General features: G+C 44.6%; 1 protein-coding gene across 1 annotated transcript; it reads right to left on the reverse strand.

The window, feature by feature from the left end:
• Positions 1-3,636: 3,636 nt before the first annotated feature.
• acvrl1 (activin A receptor like type 1) lies at positions 3,637-15,993 on the reverse strand. The gene is made up of 10 exons (XM_066708559.1): positions 15,175-15,993; positions 10,003-10,074; positions 8,855-9,088; positions 8,199-8,377; positions 8,024-8,123; positions 7,645-7,791; positions 7,180-7,461; positions 6,850-7,047; positions 5,886-6,016; positions 3,637-5,694 (listed from the first exon to the last, which is right to left on the reverse strand). Exons 1-10 carry the CDS (start codon positions 15,194-15,196, stop codon positions 5,557-5,559), a joined length of 1,503 nt encoding a protein of 500 aa, XP_066564656.1. The 5' UTR covers positions 15,197-15,993; the 3' UTR covers positions 3,637-5,556.
• Positions 15,994-21,598: the final 5,605 nt, after the last annotated feature.

Below are 21,598 nucleotides of genomic sequence, written 5' to 3' on the forward strand. Positions count from 1 at the left end.
GAGCACGAGCATGGCTTTTGTGCTGATTCTTTTTTAGGCGACAGAAATTGCAGCAGGGACGGGATGGGAAGGGTGAACTAATGTATGCACCGTGTTTATGGGGTTAGTTGCAACGATATCATTCTAGTAATTATTGTGGCTTGTACTATGGTCTTCTTTTTGTCCCAAGTGCGTTTATGGTTAAGTATGAAGCTCGTTTTGGCATTTCTGGTGTATCGTTCATTGTGCCACATTGTGTTCCTCTGTATACACCATTGTATTGTGCTCAGCTTTGTGATGTCACTTCGACACTTATAACTTTTTTTTACACGCGACTTGTCAACCAAACAAACATAGCAAACACCATATTCTCTCTGTCCTTGTAGATCCGAGTTCACCTTAATTCAATAAATTAACTTTTCTCTCAATACTTTTTTTTAAAAATCATTGAAAGACGAATTAACTTACACCATATGTTTAAACAGGTATGTTTGAAATGCATGTCTTATTATTATTATTATTATTATTATTATTATTATTATTATTATTATATAATATTGGTGGTTGATTATTTTCTTATGGTCATGACTAATGCGGTGGTCCAGAGCTCCAGTCTGTGCACTCCGGGCAAAGGGGGCGGTCAGCTCTTTGACTCCTGTGGTTTCCTCCCCCACACCTCACGCCTCTCACAATGGAGCTCGACCGCATGCCGGTCATTCAGAGGCAGAGTCGCCCTGCTCTCCCAGGCCTCCCATCGCCTGGACTGCGGTTTCTCTCCCTGTCCCGCTCCCCCCTCCCCCTCTCTCTATACACACAATCTCTCTCTGTCTCTAATACACACACACAATCTCTCTCATACACACTACACCACACACACAATTTCTCTGTCTCTTATACACACACTAACAGTCTCTCTCTGTCTCTCTTATACACATTACACACAATCTCGCTCTGTCTCTTATGCACACTACACACACACACAATCTCTCCCCCTCTCTCTTATATACACACATTCTCTCTCTTATACACACTACATACATACACGATCTCACTCCGTCTCTCATACACACACACACACACACAATCTCTCTTATACACACTACATACACAATCTGTTTCTGTCATACACACTACACACCCACATACAATCTCTCTCTTATACACCTCTCACACACACAGACTCTGGCCCGGCCGGTTAGAGATGTAGCATCGGGGTCGCCGTGGTCAGGGTCTCTCCCCTCCGCCGGGTTCAGCGATTTGCACCGCACGTACTGCGTAAACCAGGTGTGACTCACGTCCTTATTGCGCCAGTCGGATAAACCGATTGCGAAATAGGTAGTGTTGTGTACGTGGGTGATACAGAATAAGTACGTCTACAGATAGTCTTTTTACATCCTTCCGTGGAACAGATTGCACAGAAATTAAAAACTAAACCACAGCAATAAAAAGATCAGTGTTTGCCAGTCTCTCTTTGTGAAGATTAAAATAATCCACAGGCTGCATAGTAACAACACAGGCTGCATAGTAACAACACCAGGAATCACCAGCACGCAGGTGTTGGAATGTCCCTGCCTTAACAACCCCCCAACCTCCCCCATATAGATTTGTGTACAATAAAAGAGACAGGGGACATTCCAAAATCTGTCAACAGTCAGGGTATTGTTAGCACACTGGTAGAAGGGAGAGTCAGGGTGCGGATTCACAGCACCTTACAAAATCTTCAACTGACACCAATAATAACCCCCCCAGCTTTCTCTTCCACATCTGTGCTCCCCCTGTTACTCTAAAAGGAGACCAATTTGCAGTGCGTGGGGACAGTTCGTCTTCGTTTACACACTCAAAACCACTCTCCGAGAGCCCGCCACGAGGACAGGAGAAGACAGGCCCTGATATCAGTTCCTGGCTCTACCTGGGACACAGCAGCGGCACCACCAGGAATATAACGCTGGCAAGGTGTGGCAAGGAACAGGCCGTGTCACTGAGTCATGCTCCGGAGAGCTGGGAAAGTGTCTTGCCTCATTCAGCAGCAACTATTTTCTCAGCAACTATACTCAACCAACCACCCCCCACCTCCTCCTGCCAAACACACACCCACACAGATACACAGACAGAGACTGACACGTCCACATCCCCACAGACACAAACAGACACTCGAGAACCACCCCACTACGCAACGCTGAAGGACACTGCGCTTTTTCTGGGGCGGGGGGGGGGCAAGAACCAAGAATTAACTGCTTCTAGTGCTTAGCTTTGTGTTGGATGATACAGACAGAAACCAAACTCCTGTGTATGGGGCTGCAGAATCACTACACAAAGTTGTGTCCATCTAGCACAACAGCTGCACTAAGATACACACATAGCCACCCCCCCCCCCCCAGCTCTGGGAGTGTCTGTGGTTCCCAGACAAATCCATTCATTTGTACTCACAGCTCCCCCACCAGCCGGCCCCGTCCTAACTCTGACCAAAAGTCTGCCAGTAACCCCTCCTGACTAACCACAGCACTCACCACAGCTCTAATCACATTGACAACCACAATCAGAGCTGCGCTGTAACCCAAAACTGCCCCCAGACCACAGCCTTCACCCAACCAGGCCAGAACCGGGACCCTAAACTGCACAACTAGCTCAAACCCAGGGGGGTCCATCTCACTTCCAAAAAGGGGGGTGCTTTGTTTTGTGGTGTTGTTCCAACTGGAGCCTTCTCAAAAACACTAAGCAAATTGAATTATTTTCTCACATTGTTTTGACAATTAATTATTATTATTTATATTTTTAATAACAGCCAAAAAAGCTTAAAGGCAATTTACACTCAACATGTTTTCAAGCCTGGGGAAGGAAGTGTAGAAAATAAACAAAACATACAAACAATCACAAAGCTTTAACTGTTCAGGTTAACAAGACAGCTGGAAGTCACTGTTTGCTCTCAAGCCCTCCCCCTCCTCAGGTAAGGGTGATGTTGTAAAAGGGTGTGGGTGAGGGGGCGGGGGTGATAGAGCTTTAATACCCAAACTTGACACAGCAGAAAGGTGGGGCCTGCTGGTCTGAACAGCCCATGGACGCACAGGCTAACCATGAAGGGCACACATCACTTGCTCTCCCCCCTCCCCTGGCACTTCCTGTTTCTGCCCCATGGAACTTTGTATCCATGCCAGGCCCTCCGTCTGGCTCATGACTTCAATTTTGCCGCTCTGTGGGTCCATCTTGTCACTTGTGATCTCCAATTTTCCCTAATTTCGACTTTACACGCCACTCAGGCTGGACACAAAGAGTGCGTTGTGAGCTGGGGGACGGGGGAAGGGGTGGGATTCAACCCCCGCCTTCCCCCTCTTGTCGTCACTAGCCATTTGTTAAACAAATAAATAAGGAGAAAAATTGTTGATTTATTTATTTAAGTTCTTCATTTATTGGAATCACGGTGCTGTCTCAGTGTCATGAGGTGCCTTGTGGTTTCCATGGCCATCCATGACACCCAAAGCAGAGGATGATCACAGAGTTGGCACCTCAGCACTGGACTGGTCCTTACCAGCTGCAACAAACCCAGAACTCTCAGGCAGCCCCCTAGTGCGGATTAAAAATATTCCCAATGGCAACACAGTACAATGCTGAGTGCTGCCCCCTAGAGGTTCCTGATGTACTACACTGAATTAGACCACCAAGTTCGTTAAGGATTTATTGGACTGACTCAAGGTACAAGGTATAATAATAAAAAACAATAATTGGGATTAGCTCTCATACAAATAATAACAATAGTACTAACAACAACATCAACAACAATGATAATACTACTTTAAGACAAACTGTCTCACACACCAAACTTAAGGGGACACATGCTCATCTCAAAGACAGACAGAGACAGGGCCCTGCACAGCTGTTCTCTAGAGAGAGAGACAGCACACAGACAGGCACAGCATCCCCTCCCACACACTCTCCTCCCTTTTATCACTCTTTTATAAATAACCCACCTTCACTCAAAGGCCAGACTGCAGCTTTGAAGGAGTCTGAGACCTCCGCACCCACCCACACAGTCTCTCTCTCTCATATACATTTTATCTTTCTTTCTCTCACAAACCATCTCTCTCTCACACACATTATTTCACTCTCTCTCTCTCTCTCTCTCACACACACAAATGAAATCATTGTATTTCAGAAGCCAGACCAGTCCACAATCCAATCAATACTGCAACAAACATATGAATAATGGGAAGCAAAAGCTACATTCCTGTTTTTTACATCACAAACGTAAAATAGAAATATGCATAGAACTTAATTCCAGAGTCGTGTTTTGATCGTGTCAGTGTGCGGTGAAGGAATGCAGATGTATAACTGATCCCGAATGAGTGACTATGTGTGCAATGCAATTCAGACACAGGCTGAGGAATTTCACAGCTGACAGGATAGAGCAGTTGAATCAGTAAAACAGTGCAGTATCTGCTGCACTCTAGTGTGTACACTGGGTAACTACACCTTGAGATAATATAATGGGTTCTCCGACCTACAGGACATTAAATTGCTGATGCAGGACTTATTTTTTATATGAACTATTAAAACAGGGAATATTTTCCCTTTGATGGTTCCATTAATTTTTTTCTTGGCTGTTAAATAAGAAAACACATTCTGTTAAAGTGGACAACACTTAAAATAAGGGTTTAAGATTTATTATTATTGTTAACTAATTAACAAATCTGTCTGCATTTGTTTTTAAACAAAATAAGTGTATATTTTGATGCTTGAGTGAGGAAGCAAAATTCTGCACTATACAGGGTAACGTTTGATTAGGAAAATATCAATAATACCAATACTACTAGTAATATATATAATCTCTCTCTCTCTATATATATATATCTATACATAAATGTCACTGTACTTAAACAGTGAATAAACTTAAGGCATTAAAGAAAGTAATCATAGACTGGTACAAAATATGAGAAGAAAGTGAAAGTGCTTTTCACTGTAAATACAGGTCAGTTCCTATGTGGAGAGGAGGACCTGCTAGTGAACAAAACAATACACAGAGCATAAAAACAGGCATCCTCCTACCAAATACAAATGATAAAAAACGATAGACTTGAGCAAATAGTGTGCAGCTGATCCCAGTTACACTGACCAAGAGACAGCAGGTCACAATCCCTTTGGCCCAGAGGCCCAGACAGAAGGACAGAGAGATGGAGACAGAGACAGAGATACAGGGACACAGAGACCGAGACACAAAGGCACAGAGACACAGACAGACACGAAGGCACAGAGACAGAGAGATGGAGACAGAGACACAGAGATGAAGGCACAGTGACAAGGAGAAACAGGCATGGAGGCACAGAGGCACAAAGACACAGATATACATAGGCAAGGAGGCACAGAGACAAGTTTGCTCCCAGTGTGTTTGAGTTCAGGAGACGCCCACACTGACAGAGACAGGCATTCGAGGTCAGTGAGACTGCTGGGGTTTTGTTGGTCTTGTTGGGCATTTTGTCGGGCATGCAAATCCACACCACCCCCTGCTGGAGAAAATCAGTTCTTCCCACAGCAGGGCAGGTGAGCAGATCAGCACTGGGAGCTGGGTAAGGAAGTGGTCAGCGTCGTCTACACATCCTGTTTGATCTTGTCCAACTCCAGAGGCTGCAGTCTGGACAGGCTCTTGCGGACACGAAGCGCGGTCAACCGGGCGGAGGGGCTCTGGGACCAGCACTCCCTCATAATTTTGATGATGGCTGACAGCGTCTGGACACATGGACAGAGACACGGGGGACAGGCAGGGTTTAGCATTGACAGGCAGGCAGAGGGATGCTTAAACTGTGGGAGAGGGAGATGGAGACAGATGGACAGACAGAAAGACAGGGAGTGATGGCGGGACAGTCATTCAGACATACTGACAGACAGACAGTCCCTCAGAGGGACAGTGTGGGACTCACATGGTGTGTGTTGAGGCGGTTGTGCACGCTGGGTCTGTACTGGTCCACACACACCACCTTCCGCATCTCCTCGAAGCTTGGGTCCGCCCCCACCACGTCAAAGAACGGGGGGCGATAGTCCTCCACGATCCCTAAACACACAGAACAGCACAACACAGCACAACACTGCCCATTAGTATTTGTAAACTTTCCCTTAGCATGTCAATGTTTGCGTTATGTGTGTGTGTGAGTATGTGTGCATTAGTGTGCACGTGTGTGTGTGTGTTAGCATCTGTGCATTAGTGTGCGAGTGTGTGTGACAGTGCGTGTGCATTAGTGTGCAAGTGTGTTAGTGTGTGTGCATTATTGTGCGAGCTAGTGTGTGTCAGTGTGTGTGTGGCCTCATGCGGTGTGCAGAGTGAGGGAGTTGACAGCTGATAACAGTGTTTACAATGAGACTGGCTAATCTGGAGCTGATACTGCAGGACTGGGAGAGAGAAAGAGAGAGAGAGAGAGAGAGAGAGAGAGAGAGAGAGAGAGAGAGAGAGAGAGAGGAGGCGACGACAGGAATAATCCAGACCCTCTCTCTGTCTCTTTCTTTCTTTCTCTCTCCCTCCCCCATCTCTTTATCTCTTACTCATTGTATCCTTCTAAGTATCCCCCTTTCATTCTCTTTGTGATCCTTCCTTCAAAATAACCCTGAAAACAACCCTACAGCCCAGTGGTGCCCTGTGCTGGCGGTCTGTTTTGTATTTGTAATGAATTTACAGATTATATTTTTCACTTTGACATTATGGACATTTTCTGTGTTGATCAGTGGCAAAAACTCCTGATGAAATCCATTCTGATTTCATGTTGTAACACACTGAAATGTGGAAAAGTCCAAGGGGGGTGAATACTTTTGAGAGCCAATGTACAATGAGAATTATGCTTTAAAGTGACACTGAGACTGGCATTAGCCTGTCTACAATGGATATGTGTGTACCATTGACCACAGTCCGCCGGCTGATCTCCCACAGCACCAGGCCCAGGGCCCAGATGTCCGTCTGCTTGTAGGACTCAAAGCAGTCAGTGCGAATGCTCTCTTCCAGGACCTCGGGGGCCATGTAGCGCTTGGTCCCGACCCGCGGGTTATTGCCGATGTCCAGCAAGTCGTTGGCCTGAGAGTGCATCACTGCCAGCCCTGGAGGGAGAGAGACAGAGGGAGAGGGAGAGGGAGAGGAAGAGGGAGGACAGAAGCATTATGTTACAAATCAACGCAGATCAATCTCATGCCACACTGATGACTCTGCCCATCCTCTCCTCCTCCTCTCACCCAGGTCAGCGATGCAGCACTGCCGGTTGCTCTTGACCAGGATGTTGCGGGTCTTGATGTCGCGGTGGGCAATGGCTGGCTTGCCCTGGGTGCTCAGGATCTCGGTGTGCAGGTGCACCAGGCCGCAGGCGATAGACAGGCAGAAGCGCAGGCACAGGGAGGGGTCCAGCCCGCTGGCCGCCCCCTGCAGAAAGTCGTACAGGGAACCCAGCTCATGGAAGTGTGTGATCAGCCACAGCTGGGTGCTGGAGTTCTTCGACGTCATGTCTGAAGCGATGAAGCCTGGGAGACAGGGGGAGGTAGACGAGGAAAAGATAAGTTAATTAGAACTTACTGTTCTGTGCTGTACTGTGCTATGCTGTAGTGCTGTGCTGTACTGTGCTGCTTTGTTGTGCTATAGTGCTGTGTTGTGCTGTAGTGCTGTGTTGTGCTGTAGTGCTGTACTGTGTTGTGGTGTTGTCTAACCCAGGATGTTGTCGTGACGGAGCTGCACGGTGTTGTAGATCTCCGTCTCCCGAAACCACGACTGCTCGTCCCGGGAGGAAAAGATCTTCACGGCTACATTCTCCCCCATCCAGGTGCCCCTCCATACTTCGCCATAGCGCCCCTTCCCTGCACACATAGACACACACGTGTACACACACAAACACACAGACCACACACAGGCAGAGACACAGACACGCAAAGAAGTACATGGATTTTGTGAGTTCCTTGAAACCTGCAACTTTACACAGCTGAAAAAAAAGAGCTGTACTGTTCCATGTCTGTGTCCGTATCCGTGTGCAGCCCTGCTGTGAAAGTTGTTTTATTCTCAGTGTGATGGTGTAAAATACACGCGTCTTACCCACACACTCTGCCAGGGAGATCTGTCGGGCCACAGTCCTCTGCACAAGGTAGGGCAGCCCGGTGCCGCTGCCCGACGTACAGAACTCATCAAACATGTCCTGCAGGAGACACACACAGGTCAGCACACACACACACACAGGTCAGCACACACAAGCGAGGCGAGGGAGCCCTACCCCATAGGTGCCGTCCCCTCCACTGGGGGGCTTCTCCAGGTGGTCGGGATACTGGATGCTGGCCGGGCGGGTGCGACACAGCACTCTGTACAGCAGGGGGCAGCACAACAGCAGCAGCAGCAGCAGCACCACTATGGGCAGCCACACGTGCAGCAAGTCTCGCTGCTCTGGATTGGGCTCTGCCTCCAATGCACACCCAGAGACAGAGAGAGGGAGAGAGAGAGGGAGAGGAGGGCTGTTCAATCAGGTAGGGTGTACACGGGATAGGATTCTATGGTTGCCTTTAAAAGGACATATTAATATCATCCTTAACAACATAAATGTGTGTTTTTATTCTTTGTTTGTTTGTGTTTGGTTTGGTTTCACTTTCACAATTTAACCACATGTGCATTAGCCACTAGAGGGCAGTACAGTCTTATATTTCCTGGAGAGAATAGAATAGAATAGAATAGAATAGAGCTACGGTCCAGTCCAATACAGCAGGGTCTCCAGCCCTGGTCCTGGACAGACACAGTACAGAATTGTTCTTGTTTTCATCCCAACCCAACTCCTGATGACATCACTGAACCAATTAATGTCTGAATTGAATCGAGACAGCAGGATGGCAGGAGAGGGTGGCACAGAAGCTCGGAGTGGCCAAGGCTTGCGTGTCTTACCCCGCTTGGTGGGTCTGGTGGCTTCGTTGCAGTGGTGGGTGCTGCAGCAGTTGGTGGACACGTCTTTTATTACACTGTGGCACTGGGCCCTGGTGTTTTCCATGAAGCAGCCCAGACTCACTTCCCCGTGTGTGTGGATGTTGAAGCAGACGAGCCCCTGACAGGTGGTGGTGTTGTGACACTCGGGCCGATTGCGGCAGACACACTCCACCTTCCCTGTCCTGTGCTGGTCCGCTGGGGGTGGCAGAGAGGGGGGAGTCAATGTAGAGTAGCAAGGTTGCACACACACGGATTTACAATACTCTCCTAGAGCAGGTCTGATGCTTCCCCACCCTTCCCACCCCCACTAGACCAACACTGGGGGGGGTGCTAATAAAAGGAAGGAAGACAGCAAGCACAAGAGGAGACGGGGGTGGGGGGGGCGTCTGTGTGCTCTGCTCATGAAATGTATTGCAGGAGCAGCAGAAAACAGGAAGCCAAGAAAGCTGACGGGGAGAGAGAGAGAGAGAGTGGGGGGGAAGGGGAGAGGAGGAGTTCTGACTGTTCCTCCGCTCTTTCCTATCGAACCGCCTTGAAAAGACTACCCTGCTCTGAGACATACAGAGGACTGGGGGTCCAGTGTGTGTGTGTGTGTGCATATGTGTACATGTGTGTATTTGGTTACTCTTTGCGAGACAAAAGGCGATAGATATAGTGTGTTAACGTCTGTCTCTCTCTGTGCCTGTCTGTGTGTCTCTGTTTGTGTGTGTGTGCCTCTGTCTCTCTCTCTCTGTGCCTGTCTGTGTCTCTGTTTGTGTCTTTGTGTCTTTCTCTCTCTGTGTCTGTGTTTTGGCTTCTCTGTAAGAGATAGAGTGTGTTAATGTGTGTATATGTTTGTGCGAGCCTCTCAGGGTATGTGTGTGCATGCTTGCTTGTGTGTGTGTGTTGGTGTGTGTGTGTGTGTGTTTGTGCAGGTAGGCTGCTGGTTAATTTTCTGCAGGAAGAACTAAATTAATTAATTACAACAATTACAATGACAACAGCAGCAAACAGTAACACTGACACAGGAGGAAGCACTTATTGAAAATGGATGGATGGGTATTACAAACATAAATACCCTCATTAAAAAATCTAATGCTGTTTTTGACCATGGGTTGCTTGAGGCTTACCTGCCAAGGCCAAGGTGAGACAGAGAGACAGCATGGCGCTGAGGGGCATGCTGACCGGGGCACTAGGCATCACTGTGAAAACAAAATCAGGAAATCAGGGTTCATAGTGTCTGTATCAGATCACCATCACATTTACCACCCTCACCACCCACATCCTGTGTGCCCCCTGGAGTGGCTGAGGGGCATCGACTGACCCCCATCTTTGTCTTTCCTCCTCCTGCGCAGACTGGGAATGTGGAAAAATAGGGAGGGGACGGGACAGTGATAAGTGGTTACAGCTGAGGACCAGGGAGGGAAGAATAGAGAGAGAAAGTTGTGGGGCAAAGCTTATGAATGACTGTACTCCTGGCCTGACTGACTTCCTGCCTTCCTGTGAGGCTGAGAGACTGACACACTGAGACACTGGGAGAGACTGGGACACTGAGAAACTTGTAATTTGAGAGAATGAGGGACTGGGAGACTGAACTCCTGGTTGCCTTGGTGATGACAGATCCCAATCCAGGGCAGAAAAGGAGCCATAGCTAAGCCCGTCCCACACAGCCAGCGAGACAGGGGACCAGGCAGGCTGTCTGCCCGTGCCATCTGTTTGCCCTGGCAGGAGGGGGGGGTTAAAAGCTGTTTGGACTCTTCTTGTATATTGACTTTGGAAAAAAGGAAAATAGACTAAATTGTTCTTGCCCCCAGCACTTGGAGCCGCTCGTGTGTAAACAATGCTGTCGGCACTTCCTGCCATTCAGGAGGGCACGCCCGTCTCCGTGGTGACGGGAGCCAGGGGTCGCCGGTCTATTTAGATCTTGGCCAAGATGGGATGTCACGCACTGAGGCGTGGGGGGGTGGGGGGGCAAGGGATATTTCAGGAGACATGGAGGAGTACTTGTCAAGGACAGACAGACAGACAGACAGTGTATCAGTCAGTCCCTCACTGCATTGGAATGCGGCCTGCTTCCATGTTGACTAAATATATATTGACTATATATACACATACATACATACATACATACATACATACATACTTACAGCTCTGGAAAAAATTAAGAGACCACTGCAGTTTTTTCTTAAATCAGCATCTCTACATGTATGGCTGCCATTCCATTTCAGGGTCTGTTGAATTCCAACACAGGCACACATTCTACTGAATGAGGTACTGATTAGGTGATCACCTGAACCAAATCTTATTTAACGAGAAAAAGTATAAAAACCACTGCTGTGGCCATCACTATCCTCTTGCAATAGGACCAGCTGGATGGCAAAAACAGTGCTAGTAGTACCTCAAAAGTAATTAGAATCAAAAAATAACTATTGACCATGAAAAAAGAGTTGAAAAGGAAAGTTTTGAGTGAAGAAAAGAAGGGTTCAATTCTGGCTTTACTGGCAGAGGGATATAGTGAGCATCGGGTTGTTTCCATCTTTACAATTTCAAAGACGGCGGTTCAAAAGAACAAGGTCAAGCAGCAGACATTGGAGACAACAAAGCTACAGACCAGTAGAGGGTGAAAACGACTCCCCACTGACAGGGATGACCGCCAACTCAACTGAAGTGCACGGAGAACGGCTTGAAACAGGCTCCTAGGGGCAGGTTGTGCAAAGCTAGAAAAAAGCCCTTCATCAATGAGAAGCAAAGAAGAGCCAGGCTGAGGTTTGCAAAAGACCATAAGGATTGGACCATAGAGGACTGGAGTAAGGTCATCTTCTCTGATGAGTCCAATTTTCAGCTTTGCCCAACACCTGGTTGTCTAATGGTTAGACGGAGACCTGGAGAGGGCTACAAGCCACAGTGTCTCGCACCCACTGTGAAATTTGGTGGAGGATCGGTGATGATCTGGGGGTGCAATCTTCAAGTCTTGCCACAGATTCTCAATAAGATTGAAGTCCGGGTTTTGACTGAGCCAATTTAGGACATTCACTTTCTTGTTTTTCAGACACTCCAGTGTCAATTTGGCTGTGTGCTTGGGGTCATTGTCCTGCTAAAAGGTGAATCCTTACCCATAGGTCTTTTGAAGCAGGTTATCCTTAGGGATCTGCCTTACTTAGCTCCATCCATGTCTCTACCCTGACAAGCTTCACAGTCCCTGCCACTGCAAAGCATCCCCATAACATGATGCGGCCACTGCCATTTTCAGAAATCCTTCTTCTTCCTTCTTGCCACTCTTCCATACAGGCCAGATTTGTGGAGTACCTGAGGTATTCTCGACGCATGGACAGTTTCTCCCATCTCAGCCATGGAACGCTGTAGATCTTTCAGAGCTGTCCTTGGCCTTGGCTTTTCTGACCAATGCCCTTCTTACCTGGCTGCTCAGTTTAGGAGGACGGCCTGCTCTAAGCAGATTCTGGGTGGCGCCATATACATCATAGCAAAGGGGCTGAATACTTCTCTAATGAAAGCTTGTCAGGTTTTGATTTTAATTTAATAGTTTTTTCACACACACAATTTTTCCCCACATTATTTTTGTAAAACTCTTTAATCTGTAATTACTTACCATGGCAGGTTGTCTGTAAGTCTCTTTGGACAAAGTCATCATCAAAATAATAATAAATCACAACTCACACAAATACACGAAGAGAGACACAGAAACAGACAACACACAAAGACACAGAGACAGACACACACAGCCCTGCTACATTCAGTTTTGTGAAATAACTCTTATCCCTCGGGAATCTTATCCACTGTTGCACATTTTCCATCCTGCAATTTTCTTGGCCACCAAAACATTTTTTTGGGGGGGGGCATTATAATACACAAGCCAGACAAGGTCACTAAGAGTTCACATGTGTCAGAAGCAGTCACAGTGCTGTGCTACAGTACTGTACACAGCAAGGTTTCCAGCCCTGGTCATGGAAAGCCCCAAAAATATTATTTTCTAACTTTGAGAAAATAATAGAACAGACTGCACAGACCGCTGAGTGGAGTTGTCTGGCTTCTGCGGCTGGCTGCCCTCAGCAATCCCTACATCTGGAATGGCACCCAGATTTATGGGATTGATTTCCCACCATGATGGGAATTCTGGATGAGCTCTGTGCCGAGGGAGGGGGTCAGGAATTCACTATCTGCCTAATGTGGTCAGATAACGGTCTCTCGATGCTTATGTCTGGCCAGTCCTGGAGAACCCTCTCAGGAATTCTGTTTCCTAATCCATCAAAGCTCTTAATTACTTAACTGTATATTTCAATTAATTAATTGGATTCGGCTAATTGGTTAATTGGTATGGGTCCCACTCTTGTGTCCAGATCTCCAGGCCCAGTGAGGAGTTTCAGCTCCCTATAAACTAGAGTTGGCTGGAGCCCAGAGCCGGAGATGAGGTCATGGAGCTGCTCCACTCCCCCCCCCCCATTTAAACTCTAAAATAAAATAATTTTAGTGAATGAGAGATGTGTCCTGAGATAGAACTGACATAGAATCACTTCATGAACTGAGAAAGGAAAGTGAAGGTTCAAGAAGTGATTCTATAATCTCAGGGCAAATCTCTCGTAAACCACTTGCAAAAGAAAGAAAGTCTATTTTCAATCTACACTTTTAAGTATCTCCAAATGATTTCATTTTAACCAAATTATTTATCTGCCTAAATTCACCTCAATTAACAGCCACCTGTCATAATAATTATAATAATTTATTAATTTTATATAGAGCCTTCTCAAAACCCAAAGCCCTTTAAACAAAAAGCAATCAATACAAATAAGAAAAAGAACATTGCAAAAACAGCATAAGAAGTAAATAAAAGTACACACACACAGTTTAAAATACCAAAGTAAAAGATGGGTTTTTATATTGATTTAAAGATATCTGGGGACAGAGCCTGTTCTAAAGACAAAGTGCATAACTGGCCTAAATGTCAGATCTCCAACTGAGCTCAGTCTCGTCTTTGGAAAAAACAGTAATCTTTGGTCTGCAGAACTTACTGCATGTAATTAAAAACTCATTTAGATATATAGGTGTTAGATTATTCAGAGCTTTGTAGGTTAATAAAAGACTTAAAATCAATTTGCCTTACTGGTAGCCAGTGAAGAGATACTAAAATAGGAGTGATATGAACAGAGTGGGGTTCTGGTTAAAACCTTGGCTGCTGCATTTTGGACCATCTGGAGCCTCTGCAGGAACTGACCAGAGACCCTTCCTAACAGTTTTGTTCCAATAGTCAATGCGAGAGGTAATAAAAGCATGGACGAGTATCTGTGCATAAGCAGCTGTAAGAGAGGATCTTAGTCAAGCAATGTTGCACAAATGAAAGAACAAAATATTTGTGGTATTCTTTATATGGGACTCAAAAGATATAACTGATTAAAAAAAATCAACTCTCAGAATTTGAACCTCTGAGGAGCAACAAAGTTCAACCACATTCATTTTTAGGTTGACTCATTTGACAAAGCTGTCGGGAGAACCAATTAACAACTTCGGTTTTATCACAGTTCAATTTTTAAAATAAATTTTGCATCCACATTTTGACATCTTATACACAATCCTTAAGTATAGAACGATTTAGTCTGCAGAGACATTGGTATATCAGCATTAAAATGTAAGTTTAGTCCATGGCCACAAAATATTTGACCTAAAGGCAGGAGATAAACACGAAAAAGAAGAGCCCCTGGTACAGATCCCTGTGGAACACCAGCTGAGACCAACATTGTTAGGACCCGAGTTAAGGTCACATGCTGGAGTCATGCCCCCTGCACCTGGATTGCCATCTTTACTGTATGATTTTCTGCATCTGTGCCCTCTGAACTTTTACCTCCCATGACCCTGTGCACTCACTGTCACCCAAACTGGAAATTAATAAAAAGATTGAGAGGCGGTAAAAGAGGGATTTGGAGAAACAAACAAACACATACGCTCATATGAATGGTCATGGATAAGATGGTGAGAAGAGAAAGAAAGAAGGACAAATTACAAGGGTGAACAAGGAGAGGAAGGAAAGAAAAAGAAGAAGACATATTTCTCCCTTCATTCTGCCTTCTGACGCCATCCGGTTTCTCAGCGAGCAGTACTGACGAGTTGTTCAGGGTTAAGGTGCAGATCTGCTGAATAACCACAGATACATTCACACATACACGGATACAGAAGCGAACACAGATAAACGCAGGAGACCTCCGAGACACAGACAAGCTGTCGACGATAAGCAGGAGATAAGGGTAGGGGGGGGGGAGTGGGAGAGGTGATTTGTATCACTCAGGGGGGCTTACCTGCAACCGAGACTCCCTCCATGACCACAGGAACCAAACGGCACGATTCCTATCTTGAATCGTTATTTATTTATGTATAGATTCGTTTTCTCTGTCTCTTTTCTCCAGTCTTCACTAGATCGCCCCAATCCCTTTCATTCCAGAACAAAACGGCACACGTCCGGTCTTCTGGTCCATATAAGCACCGCTGGAGTCCTCTGCTTGGGCTTGACTGGCTGTGGAAAACGTTTCTCGCTCAACCGCACAAAAACGCCTCCACTTCGAAGGGAGGATAATGATATAGAAATAAACCATCAAATGTCGCTTCGTCCATGCTTGTGTGGAGAGTCAGTACTGAACACTAAATCCCATCCCTCTCTCTCTCTCTTTGGAGTGTTAAACTTCACCAAACTAAAAAAATCAATAAAAAAAAATCCGGGAATTGACGCTCAATAGTAACAGTAGAAATAATAGTATCTATTATAATGAATATATCAAAGTTTTAAGAGACGCAACTTCGAAATCTGTGTCAGATCAGCAGGCGAACCAGCTCCTTGTCCAGAAATCTGTCCGCCGGACCCTCACGCAGAGAAGCGGGCGCTATTGCGTATTGGACCGACCCTCGCCTCCGCCCAGCACACTCTCCGAGTCCGACCCACAGAGAGCTTCAGTGGACACATCCGTCCCAGGACAAAGCTCCGCGTCGTTGCTTATCTGCTTATCGTCTGGTCAAGATTAGAGTTTGTTTTATATTTATATTCATGATCATATAAATACACTTATGTGCCGTCCCACCCCTCCTTGTTTGCGACGGGAACTTGAGAGCTCTCTCTCTCTCTCTCTCTCTCTCTCTCTCTGGCTCTTAGAGCTGTTTTCCTGTTTCTGGTCGGGTTTTTAGTTTTTTTTTCTTTCTCCTGGCTGAGTTGAATACAGTATTAGAGGGCGCCCTAAAAACAGCATTCGCGTCACATCAATCAATCAATTTGTATTTGTATAGCGCCTTTCGTAGGGTAGCCAAAGAGGGGACTGGGTAAAACCAGGATCGCCGGACCAGTGGAAAGATTTACAAAGACGTCCAAAACAGAAAAAAAAACTACTTATTCTGGGCTTTCAGAAACTTTTTTTTATAATTCATAATATTGTTTTACATAGTGTAAATATTATTAATAATGAACTTTAATTCGTATACATACGAAAAAGTGTATACAACATAATAATAATAATAATAATAATAATAATAATAATAATAATAATAATAATAATGTATACAATTTTTCTACAATTTGTTTAACTGAGCAGAATTTGTAAAAGTAATAATGGCACTAAGGTTCAATAGTGCTACAATAGTTTCATTCTGGGGAACTATTTTTGGAACTGGGAACAGATCCCCAAACTAGTGTCCCTATTGTTTCCATTTACTCTACAATTGAGAGATATTAGCTTTCCAAGGCTTGCTTGAAGACTATTGATAGCAGAAAGAGTCCCCTTCTAAAGTACAGTAGTGTTATTCTGGGATGCTATTTGTGGAACTGGGAATAGACACCCAAACTGGTGACCCCATGCCATAATGTCATATTTTGAAGTGCACTGTGAGCGTTCTGAGGATTCCTTTCTAATATTTAAAATAAAGTCCCCAAAACAATTCCTGCTCCCTTTGATAGCAGTAAGGGTCCCCTTACAGCAAAACTGGTGCCCAAATGCCACAATTTCATATTTGTAATTGCATTTTAAGCATCTGAGGCTGGCATTCTCTTATTTAAAAAAAAGTCCCCAAAACCATTTTAGGTGCTATTGATAATAGAAAGGGTCCCCTTCTAAAGTAAAATAGTATTATCCTGGGGAACTATTTGTGGAACTGGGAACCGTTTGTGTCTTAAATTGCATTGGGGGTCCTCTGCCTCTACCTCTACATGGTAGTTTCAAGTAACATACCCATGAAAGTATGCAGAAGACCCCCCTGGCCACAAACTAGATGAGGAGAAGGTTATCATGAAGCTGAAAAGACTGTGTAGAGCAGTTTGGCTGTCTATTCCCAGTTACCATAAACCAAAAATAGTTCCCCAGCTATTGTACCTTAGTGCCACTATTACTTTTACAAATTCTGTTCAGTTTAACAAATTGTAGAAAATGTGTATACATTTATTATTATTATTATTATTATTATGATTATTATGATGATGATTATTATTATTAGCAGTAGTAGTAAAGTTAATTATTAATCTAATTTACACTATGTAATACAATATTCTCAATTAAAACACAAGTTTCTGAGAGCCCAGATTTTGTTTTGTTAAAATATGATACTTGTTTGACATTATTCTGTATGTATTCAAATGAGTCCCAGTTGTTCTCAGCATGTTTTCCTGTGTGGGTGAAATCCCAGAGAAGGACATGTGGTATCACATGCTGAACGTTTTAGGAAGTGAATGTACATCACAATGTCTCCATGTGTTCACCAATATGGGAAGGATACTGTTCTTCCAGTAAAATAATAAAAGAGCATTTCCCATTATGTATCTTGCTTTTAAAATTTATGATTGATTTTTAATTTTTAATCTTATTTCAGTTGTGTGTTAGATGATTGCTAGTCTTGTATGGTGTAATGAAATGAGAGTCTTTGGACTAGACCAAATCAAAACTCGGACCTCCCAACAAAACGTAACTTACAAACTACTTGATGGCTTTTTGGTTTATGTAACACAATTGTAATATTGATGGTAAGTACCATTTGGATACAGACTTCAGACAATAATAATAATAATAATAATAATAATAATAATAATAATAGTCCAACTATTCCGCGATGTTAAGAACTCTGTCCCTCTTCCTTTTTCTCTCTCTAATTACCAAGCTCAATAATGATAGCGGGGCCCTTGATAAGATTACGGCTGTTTTCATTACAGTCGTCCAAGAACCTTTCAAGAACCAAGAAGTTTTTTCCCCCGATGAAAAACAAATTTTAATTCCCAAGTTTATCAAGATTGGCGGACTGGGGTAAAGACTTCTCAGACATAACAAAGTGTGTGTGTGTGTGTGTGTGTGTGTGTGTGGTGGTGGTTGGTGTTTTAAAATCCAATCGGATTTCTGATCCAGAGCAGAGCATACACTGGGGAGAGAGAGAGAGAAAAAGAGATAGAGTGTCTTCTGAACCCACTCACTGCTCCAAGAGCTTTGTCCCAATGTTCCAGTCTCTTGTAGTCTGTGGTGTCTGTCAGCCTCAGTGTCTTGGTGTCTGTCTGTGTTGGAGTGTTTCAGTCTCCCAGACCCCGTTCACACTTACTAGGCTGGCCCTCGGCCGCTTCTAATCTAGGCCGGCTTTTTTCAGACACCCCGTTTACACTTGCGGTTTTAGGAGGCCTAACGAAATGCATGCCGGGAATAAACAAATCTGCTCAAACAAACCAGTGACGTATGACATTAGGTCTGATTACAGGTGTATGCGATGTGTTTATAATCACACCTTATTAATATCGATTGGCTATTGTTCGGTTCTATATTTTATTTGAAAGTAATCTTAACCCTTTGCAGCCGAAGCTTTCTAATATAATTAAAACATGTGCTGGTTCAATGGTAATCGAATTAATATATTTCCCTTTTCAAATGTCTATCTTCGGTTCTGCAAGTCTAAAAGTGCTGTTATACACCCGAAAGCGAAGCACCTTTATTAGGACATCTGCATTAAATCACAAGAAGTCGTGTGCATTGAAAGCAGCCTGTGATGCGTTTGTAGTTGTATATCCTCAGACAGCAGCGCTGCGCACTTCTGCGGTTTCTGTTTTAACTTCATCTTCATTCACATTGTAAACAGCGCTTTCATTTCTGCATCGGCCCAGTTTTTACCTCTAACGCCGGCATTTGTGATCGTACTGCTCAGCTCAATATAATCGCATTTACTATTGCATAGTAAACAGCTGGTCTCGTATTAAAATACACTGATTTGAATGGAATCCTGCATTGGTTAAATTTATATCGTTTTAATGCACAATTTGAATAATTAATAAAGTTACCTGGTCCCGTTCACAATTTCACAATGCAATTTCCACGTGTAAAATGTATGCTGTTAAATTTCAGACTTCAATCATACTTAGTACAAGAACAAACAATAGCAAGTTTACCAGCTACACACTTTTATTTCAATCGACCAAGTAGTTTGAACTGTTTACATTATAACTCATTACTTAGCCTAGACTTTTATAATATATATAAAGATGTGAGCTAGTGAAATGTAACAGTACATTTAAGGATCGATATGACACTGAAACAATATAGAGACAATACTGTGTCCTGCAGTGTGTGAGCTGTTTCGGTGCCCGCGTTTACTCTGTGTTTATTGTGTTTACTCTGTGTTTACTCTGTGTTTATTGTGTTTACTCTGTGTTTATTGTGTTTACTCTGTGTTTACTCTGTGTTTATTGTGTGTTTATTGTGTTTACTCTGTGTTTACCCTGTATTTATTGTGTTTACTCTGTGTTTACTGTGTGTTTATTGTGTTTACTCTGTGTTTACTCTGTGTTTATTGTGTTTACTCTGTGTTTACTCTGTGTTTACTGTGTGTTTATTGTGTTTACTCTGTGTTTACTCTGTGTTTATTGTGTTTACTCTGTGTTTACTCTGTGTTTACTCCGTGTCTCTCAGACACGCGTCTCTGGGGCGGGGCTTGAGTTGCGTCACACGCTGACGCTTTCCACAGTTACACAGTTTCACAGTTACATTTAGGCCGCATTAGGCCGGGTCGAAAGATTTAGGCCGGGTCAAAAAGTGGGCCTAAATCTATGACCCCGTTCACATATGAGTTAACTCAAGTGTGAACGGGGTCTCAGTGTGTCTCATTCTCAGTCAGTGACTCTCAATTACTCAGTGTCTCAGTGTCTCAGTGTCTCTCATTTTCAGTCTTAGTGTCTCTCAGTGTCTCAGTGTTGCAGTGTCTCTCAGTGTCTCAGTGTCTCTCAGTGTCTCAGTGTTGCAGTGTCTCTCAGTGTCTCAGTGTCTCTCAGTGTCTCTCATTTTCAGTCTTAGTGTCTCTCAGTGTCTCAGTGTTGCAGTGTCTCTCAGTGTCTCAGTGTCTCTCAGTGTCTCTCATTTTCAGTCTTAGTGTCTCTCAGTGACTCAGTGTCTCAGAGTGTCTCAGTGTTGGAGTGTTTCTGTCTCTCAGTGTGTCTCATTATCAGTCTCAGTGTCTCACTGTGTCTCAGTGTCTCTCAGTCACTCAGTGTCTCTCAGTGTCTTACTGTGTCTCAGTGTCTCTCAGTGTTGCAGTGTCTCAGCGTCTCTTGATGTCTCACTGTCGGTCGGTGTCTCAGTGTCTCTCAGTGTCACTCTGTGTCTCAGTGTTTCTCAGTGTCTAAGTATCTCTCTGTGTTGCAGTGTTTCAGTCTCTCAGTGTCTCTCATTCTCATTGTCTGTCAGTGTCTCAAAGTTTCTCTGTGTCACAGTGTCTCTCAGTGTTGCAGTGTCTCCGTGTTGCAGAGTCTCAGTGTCTCTCAGTGTCTCATTGTCTGCTCAGGGCTTATTTCCTGTCAGGCAGCCCCACACACAGCTGGAGGTTCTCATAGACAGATTTTAATACCGGCTTCAGAGCAAGAGGGACCATGCCTGTCTTCTCAACCCACTCACCGCTTGCAGCCCTTTGTCCCAATGTTTCATTCATTCACAGTGTCAGACAGGGTTCGAATTGAGGAGCAGGATTGGGGGTCTTGAACCTCCCATAATTAAGAATTGGATACCCCCCCCCCCCCCCGCTCTCACAGTTTTTGACCCACCCAAGACCGTCACGCCTTGTTTGTCAATGTATAATTCGCACTCTCAGTGTCTTTCAGTGTCTCTCAGTGTCTCAATGTCCCTCAGTGTCTCTCATTCTCTCAGTGTATCTCTGTGTTTCAGTGTCTCTATGTCTCAGTGTCTCTATGTCTCAGTTTCTCAGTCTCTCAGTGTCTTTCAGTGTCTCTCATTCTCTCAGTGTATCTCTGTGTTTCAGTGCCTCTATGTCTCAGTGTCTCTATGTCTCAGTTTCTCTCAGTCTCTCAGTGTCTCTCAGTGTTGCAATGTCTCAGTGTCTCTCAGTGTCTCAGTGTCTCTCAGGGTCTCAGTGTCTCAGTGTCTGCTCAGGGCTTATCTCCTGGCTGGCAGCCCCACGCACAGCTGGAGGTCCTCACAGACAGACATTAATACTGGATTCATATTTTATTGGCTTCAGTTCTTTCCATATTTATCTCCCAGTGGCACGTCTGCTTGGTCCCACATTCCTTCAGCTCACGTCTCTGAGTCCACTTCAACCACTGCTGGACATATCACAGCTGCTGCACAGCCATGCACCCCCAAAACACAACCTAAAGTAATAATCAAAATAGTAACTAGAATTGAAAATATCTGAAGATGCTGTGTCTGCATGTGATGGTACATTTTTTATGATATATTATGGAATATGTGTGTATGTTACTACTGTTTC

This window comes from Amia ocellicauda, chromosome 7 (genome assembly GCF_036373705.1).
Source record: "Amia ocellicauda isolate fAmiCal2 chromosome 7, fAmiCal2.hap1, whole genome shotgun sequence".
Lineage (NCBI taxonomy): Eukaryota > Metazoa > Chordata > Actinopteri > Amiiformes > Amiidae > Amia > Amia ocellicauda.